The sequence below is a fragment of the Diuraphis noxia genome, unplaced genomic scaffold, assembly GCF_037042655.1.
Source record: "Diuraphis noxia isolate RWA-SAM2 unplaced genomic scaffold, SU_Dnox_SAM2 contig0004, whole genome shotgun sequence".
NCBI classification, from domain to species: domain Eukaryota; kingdom Metazoa; phylum Arthropoda; class Insecta; order Hemiptera; family Aphididae; genus Diuraphis; species Diuraphis noxia.
This window is the reverse complement of record NW_028301714.1, coordinates 21,636,489-21,657,247: the sequence shown is the minus strand read 5'-3', so window position 1 is coordinate 21,657,247 and position 20,759 is coordinate 21,636,489. Positions and strand designations below refer to the sequence as shown.

The 20,759-nt window shown below is 28.1% G+C and overlaps 2 protein-coding genes across 6 annotated transcripts; one reads left to right on the top strand and one right to left on the bottom strand.

Moving 5' to 3' along the window:
- The first annotated feature begins 146 nt into the window (after positions 1-146).
- LOC107161504 (uncharacterized) lies at positions 147-3,018 on the top strand. Of its 2 annotated transcripts, XM_089225705.1 has the most exons (5): positions 147-424; positions 1,431-1,774; positions 1,877-1,989; positions 2,140-2,286; positions 2,352-3,018. In XM_089225705.1, the coding sequence occupies exons 3-5, from the start codon at positions 1,896-1,898 to the stop codon at positions 2,537-2,539; spliced, it is 429 nt and encodes a 142-aa protein (XP_089081831.1). In that variant the 5' UTR covers positions 147-424; positions 1,431-1,774; positions 1,877-1,895; the 3' UTR covers positions 2,540-3,018. The 2 variants fall into 2 exon arrangements, with proteins under 2 accessions (XP_089081831.1, XP_015363423.1); XM_015507937.2 differs by lacking the exon at positions 1,431-1,774 and having other exon boundaries at positions 149-424.
- Positions 3,019-5,523: 2,505 nt separating this feature from the next.
- On the bottom strand, positions 5,524-20,332 carry LOC107161894 (uncharacterized). Of its 4 annotated transcripts, none has more exons than XM_015508503.2 (17): positions 19,909-20,327; positions 17,788-17,961; positions 17,609-17,692; positions 17,349-17,543; positions 16,797-16,976; positions 16,519-16,734; positions 16,199-16,360; positions 15,905-16,118; positions 15,564-15,718; positions 15,413-15,493; positions 13,752-15,068; positions 13,519-13,686; positions 13,306-13,452; positions 13,033-13,103; positions 11,681-11,924; positions 10,210-10,327; positions 5,524-10,153 (listed from the first exon to the last, which is right to left on the bottom strand). In XM_015508503.2, exons 2-17 carry the CDS (start codon positions 17,887-17,889, stop codon positions 9,957-9,959), a joined length of 3,651 nt encoding a protein of 1,216 aa, XP_015363989.2. In that variant the 5' UTR covers positions 17,890-17,961; positions 19,909-20,327; the 3' UTR covers positions 5,524-9,956. The 4 variants fall into 4 exon arrangements, with proteins under 4 accessions (XP_015363989.2, XP_015363979.2, XP_015363998.2 ...); XM_015508493.2 differs by having other exon boundaries at positions 19,989-20,327; XM_015508512.2 differs by having other exon boundaries at positions 17,788-17,908; positions 19,989-20,327.
- Between the last annotated feature and the right edge of the window lie 427 nt (positions 20,333-20,759).

Sequence of the window (20,759 nt, the reverse complement as noted above, 5' to 3'; positions counted from 1 at the left end):
ATTATGAAATGATAACAGCAATGTTTTCATATTTATCCACAGATGTGTATACATATCATCTGTGTATTTATCAGACATCGTTATCAGTTGTCTTGTATACAAATAATTTTATTTTTGTATTTACTATATTGTAGTAAATGCCACTAAATTCTGACTTCTGTGTTATTGGTTGCCTTACTTTTTCAAGTTTGCAAGCTTTTTTCACGTTTGATAATATATACTATATAGTAACATCAATTTTATTAATAATTTATTATTATAAATTATAAAACTGTCATGTTTATGTTTTAACATTTTAACAATTTAAGACATATTAAGTATAAAAATGGATTGTTCACTTTGATTTTTGAATTGTTTTTATTTATTTGTGTTCGTAGTTACGACTATATTGGCGTATGATTCAGTGTTAACAATATTTATATCGGTAATGTATAAACCAAATAAAACGAATATTAAAATATAATGATTTAGTCAAAATATAACATATTATAATGCAATAATATCTAACATTATTGAGTATCGACAATAACAAAGATTGTCAACAATTGATGGAATCATGATCATAGTAATTAACATTGCCCTGCTCATCAAAAGTGCCGTAAAAATCAAATTATTATTTTTGAGAAAAATGCAGTTTTGTATTTTTCATTTATTATACCTTTATTATTTGTTAGTCTATTTGATTTAGTATAAAACATATCCACCTTTATAGTTTTTTTGACAAGGAATGCAATGAAATAATAATTTAAAAGTATTATTCGCTTATTATATGTACAAATAAAAGTTACTTTTATATTATTACTGAACAATATAAGCTGTTAATACTTTTATGTATTAAGGATAAATGCTGTAATCAAATTTTATGGCATTATTGCTTAACAATAATAAATCGTTTAAAAATGTATTTACTAGAGTAAAATACCCTATATAAATTTATATAAATAAATAATTTAAATATGGCAACAAATTATATCAATCACAATAATTATAAACACGAGTTTTATTACAAATTAATAAATTTTATCGTTAAATTAATAAAATTAAAATAATTGTCTAATAATTATGAATTGGATAATGCATTATAGTTTTATGACTAATTAATCAATTTTTTTCCAAATAATATTGAAGATAAAAATTTGTAAATTATTAATATAATATATTGCTGTTACTTCAGAAAAAAAGTCAAAATGTTAGATAATAACGCCGTAACTCAGGTAGCACATAGAAATGTTATGTTAAAACACTGTATCTATAATTATATGTATAAATATATTTACAGCGTTTATGCTTAGTAAGAGTAAGATGCGGCGTTCTTACTTAATACTTCTAATTTATTTTGTTACCTACAGCGTTTTTAATCTAGATAATTGATTTTATTGCTTGTTTAAAGTAATTTTAGGTATATTTTATATTTTTATTTACATTTATAGTGTAAAACTGATAAACTTATCAGATGCCGTAACATATATTGATGCTGAACATAAATTGAGACGATAGTTAATGTATCACTCATCACACAAATGATTAATATTGAATAGATACCAATGGACTTGTAAAGTTGTAAAAATCGAAAAAATAAATACATCCATATAAATGCATTTTATATGATAAGTATATTTGCTAATAACAGAAAAAAATATTGGAAGAATACATATTATGTGGATAGTAAATAGATCGATTGTGAACTCAAGTCTTTCAAGTTCACAGGATTAGGTATCAGATGTTGTTTTATTGCGTGACATTTTTTTATAGTTGCTATTTTTAGAATAATATGGTAAGTGTAGCCGTGTAGATGTCATTTCGCAGAATATATTTTTTAATGTGCAATTTGTTATTGTTTACTCGTTAATAATTTCATTATGAATTGTGATTGCAGAATTGATAATCTTATTAAAATGCCATCTGATTCCGTTGTAAAAACGTCACTTATAGTTGGAGGATTAACATTTCTGGGTTTTATAGCTGGAGGAAGACTTGGTTCTATGTTTGGTAAGATTCTTCAATTATACATAATAGATTTATTTATCACATGTTCATACAAGAAGTATAGAAACAAGTCAATGTCTTATATTTGTATTTATTTATAGACAGTTAAAATAAAATATTACAATATATGAGTTATGAAGTGTTTTATTTTAGGAGCGGTTATTGGAACAGTTGTTTGTTCAATGTTGAATATAGAAGAACCAATGAGAGAACCTAGAGATGAAAATCCTCGTATTACACCTTATTCTCGCCCAATCAGTTCAAATCGGAATAATGAAAATAAAGTCAAAAAATCTAAAAGTACAGTTATATTTAAATGTATTTATTGATTTTTTATTATAATTACAATATTTTTTTGTTTATAGATGAACCATGTGAACCATCTAAATGTTCTATATGTCTTGAACCATTTAAACCTTCAATTGTATTATTGCCATGTAAACATATGTGTTTTTGTGATGAATGTTTTGAAAAAGTACAAAGAAAAAAAATGTCTTCTTGTCCAATTTGCAGAAAAAATATTGATCATTTTATGAATGTGTATTACTCATAAGCTGTATTCGACCATTTAAATTTGCTAGCAATTTTTTTTAAATAATAAAACCGTATAATTGCTTCTATTTGAGAATAGTATGTATTTTTTTTAAACACTTGTTATATTTATCTAACAAATGTGATGTACTTAAATATAATTTTAATTTTTGTAAAAAATACTTAACTATGTAAAAAAGAAACGAAATAATATAATTAATTAATAATAAATGATAAGGAGAGTAACAATGTTTTCTGTTTAATTTTATATTATTATTTTATCTGTGTATGTAATATATTTAATATAAACATTTACTTATAATTAAATTATCAATATTTAAAATTCAAGTAAATTGACTGACTGATACAAAATGAGTCTATTAAACACATTATTCTAGTATTTAATAGGAATCCTTTTTATGGGGCAAGTATAGATTTGAAGTATTTGGTGATATTTTGCCTTTTCAATAACTAAATATACTTAAAATTTGGTGATGTTTATTATGTGCTGTGCTAAATACTAAAAACTGTAAGACCGTTTCCAACCGATACTGTATAACCCAATGTTATATAAACCTAGTTATTCATGAAGGGTGTACACAATGGGAGTTCAGAATTCTAAGTGCATTGCGCTGTAATGAGCCCATTCTGTAATAACTTAAACTTAATGTACTTGGGAAGAAGTATAACTATTGCAAATCGCTGTGAAAAATGTATATAAATAATAATTATAAAATTATTACAAATTGAATATTCCGACGTAAACAGTTTTGCTGATACTTATTCAATAATATTCACTTGAACACAATTTGCTCATAACCGCTGTGATGGATCACATATCAGATAACTCAATGTCAAAATAAACTTTCACAAATACTGCCATTTCCGGAAATGTACAATATATCTATTCATAAACAAACAAGTTTGTAACCCGCAAACATTTTAGGGGATTACACGTTTTACGAAAACCACATAACATAACTAATCTTATTTTAACAAGTATAAAAGTTAAGTTTGTTTTATACAAACAATCTAACTAGAATAAATTCTTCAGTATAAATTTTAATATATTTATGACCTATTAATTCTGTGTCTCTATGCTTATTCAGTAAGGCCAGTCCTACAGTAATCTTTCTTATCCAATTGCTGTGGTACCTATTTTAAAGTTAAAAACATCATTTCAACATCAGATGTCGTATGTTGCTGTTAATTTAGGCGAAATTCTCAACACATTTAAGGCATAATTGAGAGTATTTGAAAGGATTTTTTGTAATTACAGTGACACATGTACAAAATTCATCTGTAATAAACATTTTAAGAAAATGAATACCCCCTATTTATAGGCCTGCAAAAAATGCAAATGTATGACATTATGTGATTATAGAATAAAGTGACCACACACAATTTCTCTCCACTCTCTACCAAAAAAATAGGAAAAACTTAGTGGTGACAAAAAAATTGATTGCTTAGGAGTCTCATAATCGGGGGTATTTGAATTTCGAGTGTATATTCTTAACAATACTATAATGAAATACCGCAGTGAGGATTGAATATATTATTTTATTTTAGATTTTGAGAGGAGCGATGAATGTTGGTATTGATTTTACAATAAGGCTTTATTTTGTGTTTTTTATTATCTTTTGAAGCTAGTTAATGTACATTAATTTTCTATTTCATCAATTTTTCTGGTAAGAAAGTACTTTGGGGAGGAGGAAGGGTCAAAATTCAAAAATTTCAAATAGTTTTCAATAGCATACTGGAAACTGTATAATTTTTTGAAAAGACAAATATTTAGTTATTTTTAATATCTAAAAGGTAAAAAAGTGTATTTTTTTTATTTCATGGTCCTTTAAGTAAAAATTAATTTTCAAAAATTTTAATTCTTCTTTTTAACTATTTATATGCCTGAGCAAATTTTGATTTTCAATTTTCTATTATCAATGTAAAAATTTCTGTCAGTCAAAAAAATTGGAAATGTATTTTAAAGTTCCTCATGAGTTGACCTGATTCAAATTAATTTTTAGTGGATGTTTGAAGTTCAAATTTTCAAATAGTAATATTTTAGACTGACAGACTGAACTAAGTTGTTTTACGGATATAATAACTTTGTATCATAGAATAAAAATTTAACAAATCTGTTATACTTACGTCTTTAAATACCTAATGTTCAATAAAGCATTATCCTCTTACCCACTTTATTTCTTTTCAATTCTATGATTTTTACTGAATTTTCTCACAGCTTAAGAACCAAAGAGCCATACAATTATAAAATATTGCAATAATGAATATTAAAACATTTAAAACTGATATGGAAATAGAACACCTGTTGAAAATATCTATAATGGATAAAAATAGATTTGTATCATAATAGATTTTAAGAGGATGAATGTATTTTTTTGCTTTTATTATATTTATTTTCAATTATTATTTTTCTGTGTTATATACACTAAATATAAATAATTCTTCAACTTCAGTAAAGCTTATACTGAATTAAAACAGAAATACATTTTCTGGTAGAAAAGTTAATCCAATTGTCGATAATCTAGATTCTGGAAGTCTTCTAATAGAATATTATAATATTACGTACATATTATTAATAGCATATATATCAGGGGTCTCCAACCTTTTTTTACGGCGGGCCAAATTTGATATACGCTTTGGCATCACGGGCCAACATTTTTAGAAATGTGTTGTCTAAAAAAAAAAAAATGTGTGATTGACGAGTTTATCTATTATTAGTTAGTATTAGTGTATATGTATAACTATTATAAGTTGTTATGAATAATACCTACCAAAAGAAAATATTATAAATTCATTTTATTTTATTAATCAATTCAATAAAAAATAAATTAAAAACATTGAAAAATAATATATTATTTTCAAAACAGTAATGAGCTTGGCGGGCCGGAACCCGCGGGCCGTAGGTTGGGGACCCCTGATATATATCAATCTTATTAATCAGTAAAATAGTTTCAAGTTTTGGAAAATAAGATAAATAAATATAACTTAATAATAATAATATTTAATTTTCTCATTCAAACTCAATAATTCTTTATTTTATCTACATATTTTGTTGATTCAGGATTCGTAATCAATGAGGTATTACTAACGCCTAACGGGCTGGAAAGTACTGAGGCATCATTTAAATATTACTCTATAATTAATAATAAAAACATTTTAAGAATGGGCATATGACAGTAATTAATTATACAGCTCCAACCAAGGAAACTGAAACATACAGTATTACAGTACTAAGATAAGATACATTATCATACCTTATAGGCCTTAACTTAAATTTTCCTGAAGAAACCGGGAGTGAGGTATTAACATTATTTTTAAGTTATTAAACAGTACTTAATATAAATAATTAATTTAAACTGATAACTATTTTTTTGATATAATTTATTTCTAATTATTCAAGTGTCAAGAATGCAAAATCATACAATAATTCACAGTTTATTTTTTAAATAATTATATACACAACAAAACATCATTTTAAGCACAATAATAATTTACATATACAGACTTAAACTAAACAATTATACAAATAAAGTAACTTTAAAATAAATTAAAAAAAAATATATGTATATGTATATATAAATATATAATTGATGGCAAAATGAAAAATGTTTATCTAGAATATAGATTTTTGCCCAAATTCTATAGATTTGTGCATTTGAGATCTTATACAAGACACGTAGAAAAAAAAACGTACGTGCATATTATAAAATACTACTCGTTTAGTGAGTTACATTAGTTTATATTTAAGTACACTTGACTAAAGTGAATAAATATTTAAAAATTTACTTTAGGTTTTAAATTACCCTGTGAAAAAATCTTTCGTTCAATAAACAGAAACGAAAGTACATTATACACTTTTAATATAACGGCGATACATTTGAAAACAATATAATATTTTGCACAAAAGAAAAACTACAATTTATTTTTTTAAATTATAAATGCTTTTGGTAACTAAACAATTGGGAAATGCATAAAAGAAAAATATTTTGGCCTATAATTAATGTTTGTTGTTTGTACACTTTCAACAAAGTCCTCATTGATATTCAATGTAACCACAAACAGCGTAAATATACGCAAATATACGTAAATTAAATAAACAATTAATTAATTGATATTGAATTTAGGGAAATAATTAATTATTTATTAGAGGTCTTGTTTTGTACTATTAAAATCGATGTGGGCCAAAATATTTTTCAAGTTTTAATTGGCCAATGACAATTTTGAAATTGAATCTAATGCCAGTTAAGGTAAAGTATATTAAAATATTTAAAGTCTAAAACTAAAGCGAGGATAGTTGCCAGAAGAAATAAATCATAAATTAAATACAAAAAAAAAAAAAAAAAAATGGCTATCATGTTAAACTATAACATAGGTACCAAATTGGGTGTCAAGGTGATTCGTGCAAAAAAAAAGTAGTAAGGATGGGCTGGAAATGTTATGACTTATGAGTTATTGGTGTGAATTACTAAATTTTAAGTTCAGATAAAAATTGTGTTAACCAAATTAATGTAATATTGATTCTTTTCTTCTGTACATAACAAATTCAGTGTCATATGATAAAGAGAAGAGTTTTCAAAAAACATTTATTTGAAAAATTTGAGAGGAATGTTTTACATTATTATACAACTGTGTTATCTTTATGATTTCTTAAGGTGAATGAATCTTCAGTATAATAGCGTCGAATTAAAATAAAATAAAATTAATGAAATTCTAATTTCAAATTTTGTTGTTATTTTTGTAACTTAAATTTAAAAATAACTATATTTTGAGATGTGTCATATGCTATCTATAGAATATTTATTAAATTATATTAATATTTGTCTTATATATTATTCTAAACCTTAAACCTGAGCATATTATATTAAACATACACTGATTATTGTTTAAACATTTTAGACTACTTAACTTATCAAATTTAATTGATGGTGTGCTACTAAATTTAACGTTAATGATTGATTTTATCCTAAAATGTTTTATTTTTTTTTACATGAATAAGTTTATTACCGCCTTGCATAATATTAATAAGACATTATTATTTTTAGTTTTAAAAAAACATTGAACATGAGATATTAGAAATCTAATTTTATACATACACTATCAAGATAGAAAAGTTGTGGGTGTTTAATAAGAAGTCAAGATTTAATCTACTCAAAAGTCAACATTAGTAGAATAGAGATCAGCCAGTTTGACGAATATTTTTTGTAACAAGCTATTATAGAAGATTATTTTTTAGAGAAAATCAATTAATGTACAGCAATAAAAAAATATATAGATAGCACATGACCAATTGTTTCATAGCATACAAAATATACTAATAAAAAATTGAATAAACTATATTAGAAAAAAATGATTATATTTTAAGTACTGCCTCGGCATTGTAAATAACCCCAATGCAAAATAAATTAATTTGCTTTGATAAATATTGACACCTAACTTCTTACTGTTAACTCAGAGGAGCAATTTACAAATACAAAAAAAAAACTATATTAAAATGGTATCACAATATTGTGTTTTTGAATAATTTACTTTCATCCAATATAATTTTGTAAATTAATTTACGTTAACAAGAAAACAGTAATGTGTAATCGGAAACTTGATAATATAATCAACTTTGATGTAGAAATTGTGTGAGGTAGATAATAGGTTAATTTAATGTTATACTGTAAATCATATTAGCCATTGACTAAATTATAAAAATAAATTAAGATAACTAACACACTGCATTTAAGGTAATCTATTCTGAATTCAAGAAATGTATTAAATAGTACAAACACATATGATTTATTATTAATATTAAAAAATACTGTTTGGTTACAATTAATAACAAAATATAACATTGGTAAAAATAAAATTCATGAACACATGACATACAGGGTTAATGAGTAATACACTAAGCATACAACCATTACAACCACAATTTTTTGATTTTTTCAAAATTCTTATCTCTGGAGTTTCAAAGTATTAATTGATGAAGTATTTTAAAATAATTTTTTATACCATTTAAGAGAAATAACTTGTTGTAATATCAACTTTTTTTTATTAAATTAATATTATCCTGTAAAAGGTAATTATTTTTTTATTATTTAGCATTCAAATTGAAATTCAAACTAATTTTAGAGTTATAGAACACTGTGTACTAACGTTAATATTAATCTATTATTCTATACTTTGTCAAATCTTCCTAGTATAATAAATATTTGCCATTATACTTTGTTCAGCAAGAGAATATGCCATGTGTCGACCAAAACTTATCATCTACACAACATCTAGCCAGAGGGGAACAGTTTTTGATAGCAGGCTGATGAGCAGAATTGGCGTGTTCTCTCGTCGGACAGAGCTTACGTTAAACATCAACTTTATAGTTTTCCAAAACAATTTAAAGGACTTTATTAAACATACATATAGAGTTTATTAAAATAGAATTTATTTGTTCAAATTTCCATTTATAACAACATGAAAATGTTCTAAGAAATCATTTGCTGAATAATTTATAAAATTAAAACATCACAATATTTTGAAGAAAAAAAAAGTTTATATCATCATAGGATACTCGTAAAATGGTATACATATTTTAATTAAATATCCAAAAATTAGAATTAGTATGAATTCAATATGTAAAGAAAAATGTGGGTGGACCATGCTTGCAAACACTCTTTATATAACTAAGGTAAATTATTATTAGAAACTTTGTATGATTATATTTTTATCAAATGAATATAAGTTGAAAAAAATGAATCTTGATAGCTATTTTATGTACTTGACCACATATTGATCTTTTTTATGAATAAGATGTACACAATAAAATATTGTTTGTAATTCTTACTAGTTCTTAAAAATGTAGATTGTAATAATTTACAATAATATATAATTCAAAGTGAGAAAGTGACTGAATATAACAAAATACATGGTATTTAAATATATATTTTATATATATTTTTCAATATATTTTAATCTCATTAATAGGGTAATGATAAAGCAACTAACTAATAAAACTAATAAAGTGAGTTCATTAGTAGTAATTAATTTATTTTAACTATGAAAAATTATAATATAACCCATAAAAAACATATGTGATGCAACAATTTGTTTGTGGACTAGATAAAGAATTATTTAAATAAAAAATTTGGTAACATCATAATTATCAAAGAATATACTTAGCTTTCAAAATCTCTAATAGAATTGTTGAAGCCCATCCTTACACTATCTTAAATTTCTATCTTAACATATTTTTATACTTAAACATTTGTTTCATTAAGTGTAAGGTATTTTAAAGGAAAATATATCTATATAAAAAAGAAAGGAAAAAATTAAATTAATACAGTCAAATATTACCATAATCAAGTTTAGGAAATCCGTACACTGAGGAACCAATATTTTAATGTTCACGCTGTGGTCAAACATTTCCTATGACCAGTATGCTAGGACGGTAAAATGCTGCGCACCGCTTCATCCGTTGCCGGATCGCTGCGTTGCAAATTCAAAATACTGTCTATGGCACTTTGCACCTGTGCATTAATTTCTTCATCATCAGGGCAATGCCGTTTGTTTTCTGATGCAGGCTGTTCATCATCTAGTTGGTGATCGCGCTTTTTGGATATAGGTTCATCACTACAACCTGAAAATTATTGGTTAATTAAAATTTATATTTTTGATCATTAATATGCAACTTACTCGATGAAGTATTAACTGAATTTGTATTTAAATTTTGTTTTAACTGTTGTAATTGTGCAGACTCGTCAGCATCAAATTTTCGCCCCAACATGATCAATTCAGATGTTTGCACTTCTCTCTAATAACACATAATTAATATAATTACTAAAATTCCAGTAATTTTAAAATGGACCTCAGAACTATATAAATATGCATAACTATATTATAAATAATAAATGAATTAGTTTAAATGGTTACAAAATTAATTGGACAAAGCATAACGCAAATCATGATTTAATATTAAATTAAATATAATTTGCACATTTAGACTTAAATATTTGTTGCTAATTGCATGCAGTTTATTGTTATTTTGTAGTTAATGTATTACTTGTCTTAAATTATCTTTACTGTGCCTATAGTATACTTAGTTGTGCCAGTAACACTTTAAGAACGCCAGGAGTATAAAATATGATTTTAAGTCATTCAAATATTTTAGAAGTTTAACCATCTTTCTATGAATAAATATTTATTTTGTATAAAGGTAAGACACTTTTTATTGTAATAAACATAAACTATACAATAAAATCAAAAGCTGATTTACTATCATTTACCTAAATATACATGAGAAATTTATTTGAAAAAAACAAAATTAAGATAATTATAACAGAAAATTATTAAACAAAATCACTTATATGTTTAATTATTACATAATTACTAATTTATTTTATTAGCAAAGGCTATAAAATACTTTTGGTTTCAATCTTAAAAATATCAAAAAAAGTGCAAATTATATGTTAAGGAAAATTCAATTTTCATTTGAATATTCTAAAGGTTTTTTTTATGGCACATATCTACATTTTTCCAATGTAATGCATTTAATTTATTTCCTCTCTCGCTGTCAACATTTCCTACACTGACAACCTTTTTCAAAAAATTACTTAATAACTAAACATTTTATCTATTCTTCAATTCTTCAATAATTATAAAAATTTAATGCACATAATTCTGAGTCTTAAGGGGATGTGATACCCGCATGTGTTGTCTTCGTCTTTCAAGTGCGTAACATAGTACATGTTTTGCTCAACAGAACACACGTAGCTCCGTTAGCTTATAAATTAGAGTGAACTGACTTCTTATAAAATTTAAAGATAAGATTATTATCTAGACAACCTCATATACTTTTTATTATATATTAAATTTAAAGCGAGTTATGAGTATTTTAAAATTGTAAATTTATTGTGCATCTTAAAATACTCATAACTTCCTTTAAAATTTAAATATAATAAAAAGCATTTGAGGTTGTCTAGATAACAATTATCTTTAAATTTTATAAGAGGTCAAATTCACTCAAATTTTTAAGCAAACGGAGCTACACGTGTTCTACTAAACGTAAAATGTACTATAAAATGCACTTGTAAGACGGAGACAACACATGTGGGTATCACGTCCTCTTAAATGTTAACATGTAATACAATTCAAATATGATGCTCACCATGCTTTCTTTAAATAAAAGGTAACGGTATTTGTTGAACAATGATGCTTTTTTATCTAACATTTGTTTGGCAGTCGACTCAAAAATTTCATCAGCCAACTCCAAATCTCTTTCAGATAACACAGCTTCATTCAAGCAATGATATCGCGATAATCGTTTTACAGCATCACTTACTGAACTAAACGGTGTGACGACATCAGGATTGGTTGCACCTAGTTGATCAGCTGCAATCCTCTCAGAAATTCTAAAATAATATAATAATATATAACACAGTGCAAAATTAAAATGTTTTCTTTGTCTTACACATGTAGAATATAGAGAAACAGAGTTAGTTGATTTAAAGTCCATAATATTTGTTTTTATTAGTCATATTTCTGTTTTATGAGACAACAAACTGATTTTATACAGATACATTCAGGTTTTGCCGATGACTATGAGACCCATTGTATACCAAATCCTCCACATCAGCGAGTATCTCAGCCAAATAAGAACTACAGAACAAGAATTAGTGGAGGAAATGATAGGTAAAGTAAATTTGTGGTAGTACAACGATAACTAGTTTTGGTTAGCTCAGAGCTAATAATTCTCTCTCAAAATATATTTAATTACATTTTAGACCAAATTATTAAGTTAATAATTTCTTTGATTCAAAAACCTAATTCATTCTTGATTGGCATAAACTATTTATAGAGCAGTCAGTTTAACACATACATAAAAAAAACTTACTGCCTTTAATCTAAGTAATGAAAGTATCTAGATCTCTACTCTTTTTCAATATTAGGGTAGTATGTTTTAAGTTTTTTTTAGTTTATTTCATATATTTTAGGGAATTTAGGCAAAATATCTCTTCTACAACACACTAATTAACAACACTTTCATTTAGCTATGTTGTCCATTAAGTTATTAAATGTTTATTGAAATTATGCCGGATAATATATTTTTAAAACTTCTTGATAAGGCATTAAATGGACAGACAACTATTTTATACCAAAACATATTGGACTAAATAGAGTAGATAAGATTATTGAATAACGCTAGTAAATTGTTAACCAAAAACCTCTTATCATATTTCACTCATTGTGATTACATGATTGAAATTAACACATCATATAATGTATAATAAAAATTAAAAAGTATAATATTATTTGTGATTTTTCAGAAGGTTAATTTTAATGTATCAAGCTTCTAGTAAAACCAAGATAATGTTATTCTTTTAATAATTCTTATAGAATATTAAAAATATGAAAAGGTTTTAACGCTATACGTCAGTGTAAGACTGAGATAACAAATATATAAATTTTCTTGATACTAGTACAGGATAATCAACATAAAACTGGACACTGAACACTTACAACGATATTCGTTTTGAAGCACTGAATGCAGGAAGAGTTGGAGAAGGTTCACAAGATGTTTGAGTTCCAACCTATAAAATAAATAAATAATAATTATGAACCATAAACATATATTTAATTATGTAATATGCTTTGAAATTAAAAAAAATTATAATATTTTTCTGTATGTTTCTCCATGAAAATTGTTTTATTTTACAACTTTTAAAAAAAATATTTACAATAAAATGAAAATAAATAAATTTTATAAGTGAATAAATATTATAAGTTACTTACTTGTACATGTAAAGGAGATGTTGATTTATTACTAGTTGGAGGAGATGCAATAGTTGATGTTTGCACTGAAAGAGGAGGCGACATAGTATGAGGAGGGCTTGATGCCATTGGGCAAGGTGGAGGCACCAACCTTACAGGTGTAGATACCTAAAAATATATTATATTAAAATATTAAACCTTTTATTTCACATAAACAAATAAATAACTCCATACATAAGTAATTCCTTGTGAATTTTGTCCCGAAACAGTAGGAACGATTTTGCCACATTGTAAAATTTTCTGTTGTTCATTAAACAATCTTTGTAAAGCAGTTTGCTCACTACTTGTGCGGTATTTCTTAGCGCTCAATGCAGATATTTGATTTTGTACTGCTTTTAACAACTAAATATTGACAAAAATAATTATTTTTATATTTATTTATATGCATTTAAAATGTATTAACAAACCTGTTGTTTTTGTGGTGTAAGTTGTATAGTTTTTACCCTTTGATTTGAAATACTACTCTCTGGCGAATTCAATGGAACTGGTGTATCATGGTGTTCTTTCTCTTTTTCATCACATTGAAATACCATCGGTTTCACAACAGCGGCTCTTTTTACTTTTCTTGGTTTAATAGGAGCTTTATTTGCACATGGGGGAACAACCATAGTTTTATTGATTAATATATTTGGATGAGATTGGGCAATACTATCTAAAAACGCATTTTGGGATTGAACTTCTAGTGGAACAGAAGCTTTTGGTGGACTATTTGGCCTGAATATTTTTGACGGAACCGCTAATGGACTTCTGTTATTCGTTCTATTAATTACAGATGTTTGATAATTAGACAATGTCACGTGATTATCATTGGATTGTGATATAACGGCAGCACAAGGTTTTGAAAATTGCATGTTGCTTTGTTGTGGTGACGTAACAATGGTTAAATTTGGCCGATTTGGTAACATTGGAGTAAATGACTGAGAAACATTTGGTGACGGTATAGGAGAATTATAGGAGGCAGGACTTTTTGAATTGCTTCTAGAGCTATGAGACATAGCTGGGCTACATTGAGGACTTATCACAGATTGAATACTTCTAGGACTATGTGAAGATACTGGTACGGTTTTAGACCTTGATATTGAAGTTTGCATTACTCTTTCTGAAGTATGAATTATTGGAGATTGATTTTGTAACTCCACATTTTTATTCATTGTAGAAGAATTAGTTACTATTTGTAATCGGTTTTGTTCTTCATTAAACAAGATATCATTATTTCTTGAATCATTATTAGCTGCTACTAATAGCCGACTATCCATCATGTTTGAAACAAGTTGGATGCTACTATTTTGTTGATGGTCTAAACTTGACACCATTGTACTACTACTATGCATTACCCGAATACTATTATTTTGCTGCATTACTTTATTTTGCTGATCTTCTACTGGTGTTGACATAACAAATTGTTGATGATTTTGTCGATTTTCAACACTAACAGGTGTACCAGCAGTGGGGAACATCAAATGTTGGCCATTAATAATATTTTGTTGTAATGATTGAGGTTCTAACACAGTTACAATTTGAAGACGACCAGAAACATCTGCTAAAATACGCATGCCAGAACCATTTTGTGCTTGAGTGGGTAACGTTGCATTGCCTCCTTTGAGAAGTAATGATTCAGCACCAGCCACACTCAGAACAGCATTTTGAAGAATTTGACCACCATGATCAGCAACTAACTGAGCTAACTGAGTTTGAGCCGCAGCAGCAACACTTGCAGAAACATTCTATAAATTAAAATTAATATTGATCAGGTTAATTAAAATATTAATAACAGATAAAAAAAATATTTAACCACTACATAAGTACAGAAAATGATACATAAAAATAATAGTAATAAATTGACACATCCACAGACTATAATACAGACCATCTCTGTATAAAACTTGCAACAGAAATTAGATAATAAAATACGGTTGGTGTACGTGTTGGACACAATCTTACGCGTCAAATACTGGGACATTATCACTAAGATACCAGCACCTTATTTCATGTATTATGAACAGTTTAGGACATAATGGATTCTAGTATTATCAAACACAGTAACAAATAGTATAATATTCTAATTTACCTGAGTTAATGTGTTAGTGGTAATCTGTGGTTGATGTACAATCATGCGCCCATCTTCTACTAAAGACAAACGAAATCCTCCCTGTAATATTAATGAAAGAACTAATTAAATTTATACTTCAAAATAATAAGCAAACACACTGAACATTTACCTGAGATGAAGAAGTAGGGTTTTGCAATTGAGCTAATAAAGGTGCAGATTGTTGATGTGGTTGTGGAGGAGGGGTAGGAGTTTGTTGTATTCTATTATTTTGATTTAATTGATTTTGTTGCATTGTAGGTGTACCAGATTCTTCTTCATCAATACCTAAACCAAATCAGTAATAGATTAGTTATAACCAGGGCTCGGGACTTATAGCACTTAAAATCATTAAAATAAGCGCTTAAAAAAGTTCTTAAAAACATCATTATAAGTACTCAAATAAGCATTTCAAAATTTAAATTTTTGCAAAAAATATGGTTATAACATAAAAAAATTATTTTCAAAACTAACCTGATAGCTTGATTAGATTTGCAAGGTCTAATTTTACAGGTTCATCATCGTGTGGCCTCGAATGCATTTTTGGTTTCTTTTTTTTAATATTCATAGACCTATTATTTGATGATTGTGTGATAGTCGATTGAGGTGATAATGCAACCAAAGCTGGACCAGAACATGTTTGAATTTGCTGTAATTGAACACTTTGGCCACTTACTAACCTCACAACCTAATGTTACAATAGTTATATAAATTAAAAATAATTTAATAGTTATAAATATTCTTTAAAATAATTAAATAACTATTAACCTGGTTTGACTGTTGTCTAGGTTGTTGAAGTAAAATTTGAGTACCATTGCAAGTGACTTGAGTTTGTTGGGTATTATGGTTTTGAGTATTGGGGGATCTGAGAAAAAGCTGAAGGCCACTAGTTGTTTGTGGGCCGACTATTACACCAGCAGTTGGCATTATCTATTTTTAGAAAAAATAAAAGATTGTTGTATTGAGTACAAAAATAATTTGGACAAGTAAATTGTATTAAATTATAAATCAAACACAAAAATACAAAAATTTAATTTAAGTTACTTAACATACAAAGAATCTAAATAATCAATAAGATAAAAACCTACTTGATTTATCAAGAAAGCACCTTGTTGTTGACTATGTATAGAGGTTGAATGATGTGTTTGTTGTGACTTAATGCTGTTAATACTAGCATGGTTCTGTACATGATTATTAGGTTTAGGTAATATTTGGGGCGGTTTATTTTTTACTTGAACATTATTTACATTATTTCGACTATTTGATTGAATAAATTGTAAAACCGGCCCATTCGCACTCATCATCTGTACAAAAAAACATTTAAAAATGAAATATTGTTAATAATTATTTGACAACAGTTATTTACCTGATGGATAACTTGTGGTTGGGGTGTAATAACCCTCTGCTGAGGAGAAGGAGTAAGTGATCGAGAAGAGAATGGTGATGAAGGTGATTGTGGTATACATTTTGTGTTTGTGGTATCCAATATTGCCGTAGCCTGTTGTTGTTGAACCATTGTACCAGATGTGTGCTGTTGGGCACCCATCTTAAAATATTATTATAACAAATATAATATTATTTCATTGTTAATTAATCAAAACTAACGATACATATTCAAACAATTATGAAGTTGATATTAGCTAAAATTTTATTAGTTTTCAAATGTTAAAATTGAACATCTAAAATCATAAATTAATTATCATTACTCAGTAATTGAGAGATCATTTGAATAGTTTATAAGTATAAATTAGAATTTAACAGTTTAAGTATGTGAGCTATCAAATAGCTTTTGTAAGCATATGTGGACAATTTCAGAAAATAGAGCATAGAGTAGAAGACTGGTAAGTCTTCAGCAATACTTAGATTTTCTAGGACAGATGTTACTGGCATAACATAATACATTAATTTCAAAATGTACCTGTCGTATGCTTGTTGAGTGAAGAATGTTTGAGTGTTGAACATGTTGATGTAGCACTTGTTGAAAGCTCGTATGTTGATGTAAGGTTGCACCTTGTTGAGTGGTTACAGTGGGAAAAGTGGTTATTCCTTGTCCCTGAGAACTAGCAAGTACTAGTTGAGGTCCACCAGTGAGTACACCATTATTTCCTGTACCCTGAAAACATATTCAAAAATTATTAGGTATAAAACTTTAAATTGTGATATGATTAAAAAATGTACTGTTGTTTGATGATGAAGTGTTAAAGTTAATCCACCTGCAGCAGCTTGTTCTTGTTGTGCTTGTATGTGTTGTAATTGTTGATACTGCATGAAAACGCATTAATGGTAAACATTAAAACATTAAAGATATTATGTTTATTTTTTTATATCATACTTAGAAGACAAACCAATTTATATACCTGATGATGTGTGAGAAGCACTGAACTGGCAGGGCGGCCGTCTAATAGGCCCTGTGGTATAGAATCCACGGTGCCTTCCAGTCTGCAGCACACACCATACATTCAATTACGCTTTAGCCACCTAGAATTGAATTTTACTTGGATTTATTTTTCTCGTTGAATTCTGTCAACTACCTAAAGTTTAAAATTATTAATTGTTAGTAAATAAATATATAATTAAAAACTCTTTAAGTCACTTAAAATAAATTTGAAAAAATGCTTTAAAAATATGTATTTAATTTTTTTGTTTTGAAGAAAATTCATAAAAACAATTAGTTAACTAAAAATATTTTTATATTTTGTATTATACAGGGTGGTTCGTGAGGCATAAAACACTCATTATTTATAAAAACTATTTACTTTTTTCAGATTTTTTTTTCTTCAAAATTTTAGATCTATGCAGTTCTAAAACTATATACATTTTTAATATTTTTCACCCTCATATTTATTAGGTAAACCACTATCAACTATTGATTTTTAAATGGCAATCTATATTAACAATATCATAAATTAATAAGGCTATTTTTTTTAATGAATTGTCATGTTAAAATTTTCATTTTTCGTTAATCCGTAGACAATATATAGTCTCCCAAAATTGGATGCTTTTGGGGTGCTGTTTGTGTATAAATGTGTTATATCATGTCAGTACTGCGGCCGCAGCAATTGGAATTTTTGTACTATAGCGTAAAACATAATACACTTTTCAAATAAATTCAGTAAGTACGATAGTAAATCTAAGTTGTGCCCCAAAATAGGTAAACATTTCTACACAGGACAAACACCACCCTAAAAACCATCCAACTTTGGGAGACTATATCTCGTCAACGGATTGATGAAATATGAAAATTTAAAAATGAAAATTCATTAAAAAAAAGCCTTATTAATTTATGATATTATTAATATAAGTTGCCATTTAAAAATCAAAAGTTGATAGTGGCTTACCTACTAAATAATAAGGGTGAAAAATATTAAAAATTTATTTAGTTTTAGAACAGCATAGATCTAAAATTTTGAAAAAAGTAAATAGTTTTTATCAATAATGAGTGTTTTACACTTTTACGCCTTATGAATCACCCTGTATATTTATTTATATTCTAAGATATCTCCAATGGTAGATAATGTTTTGAATATTTGATCAGCCACAACTTGTACTATGATAGAAATATTAGTAATATTTTAAAAGTTCAATTCAAAATTCCGGGTGTGATGGACAGTTGAAAATATTAGATCACTTTGAAAGTTGCATTAACATAACAAATAGACATCTAACAGAAAATAAAAATGTTTAAAGCGAATAGGTTGACAATTTACTTCGTAGAGAAATCGTACATCTACCCTTGAAAAACCCTAATATTAACGATTAGCAATGGCTACGTAGAACTCGCAGCTACAGAAAATAAAAACGACTTCTCGTCACAACCTTAGAAGGGATAAAAGACGTTTAATAGCAACAAGGCGACTGCCAGTCTAGGGCGTCATCACTCATCATTATTCGCACTTCCGAGTAGATAGCTATTAAGGTATCGAATCTAACTATCTAAGGCCAAGGCAAATCACTCATCAAACAATTGTCCGGACTGCTCGTGCCGAAATTTCGAGTAACGTCTTTAGTTTTGGTCAAACGGCCTCGGAACGTTTGAAAATACCAAAAACGATCACGTTTAAACGTCGTGATCGACGAGCAATGATGGTCACGGACAACTGCGATGTTATTTAAGATTTAAAATCGAATAATAACGATGCGACGCACGTAACACTTTATCAGCGGCGTCGTTGTTGACATAACAAAACGGCCGGCCGGAAAATTTTAACTCCTGAACACGTACTGAAGTGCGCGCGAGATACGTTTCACGGTTGGACGATCTCTAAGAGCCATCCGAGAGCATGTACCGGTGCAACTTACACTACTTGGAGTCCACGATAAAGGTGCGAAAATTAATGCATATCGTAACGATAATATTACGTCCAATTAATTTAACTATGTTATTAATAGGCTCGACGACGTATAGCTACGTTTATTATTAGTATCGCTGTTATTGTTTTTGTTGTTACGTTGGGTATATTATTATTTGTTTTTATTACTTTATGTTGTCAATGCTAAGGTTGTGATTATTTTTCGTTTGGTATTTGCGGCGAACTGTGATATTATTTTGCACTCTTACCGTTTCGCGCACAACGCCAGCAGCAGTGTCCGGCAATCCGATTCCGTATCCGTTACATAATAATAATAATAATAATAATAACAACAACAACAACAACAACGACGACGACGACGACGACGACGATCGCGATAATTCGATGGCGGCGCGCGGCACTAATATCGCGGTAGCTCGGACAATAACATCGCCGACGCACAGCGAAACACGGACGGCAATTAGCGTGGCCGATAACAACATAACATGATATTCACAATAAACACAACGACGCGCGATACGTATTTCGGGCACTACTACATTATCCGTCGTCGGCGGCACGGCCACATAATTGATGATGAGCGTGTGTGTGTGTGTGTGTGTGTGTGTGTGTGTGTGTGTGTGTGTGTGTGTACCGTGTATGCTAGTGAGCGGGCGCGCGTGTGTGCGTGTGTAAGTGAGTGCGTGCGTGTGCTATCGCTATCGCACGGCTCCGCGGTAATGTTACTTGCCGGCGCGTTTGTGTGCGATCACGCGCCCCTCCTCACCATCTGCCAGTGCTGTGTGCTTGTGTGCGTGTATACACAGACAACAAAAATCGAACGGCCATTTTATTGTTTTGCAAACGACGACAACGCACGAAAGGATAAACCTGCTGCTGCTGTTGCCGCCGCTACAGATCCGTCATCCCATAAAACTGCCAGTGTTGCCAAAACAGTTTATAAGACCCGTCCGATCGCGGACGATCCGTCACCGCCATTTGCGCCCCACGGCCCACGGTCATTGTTGCCGCGCAGTCTC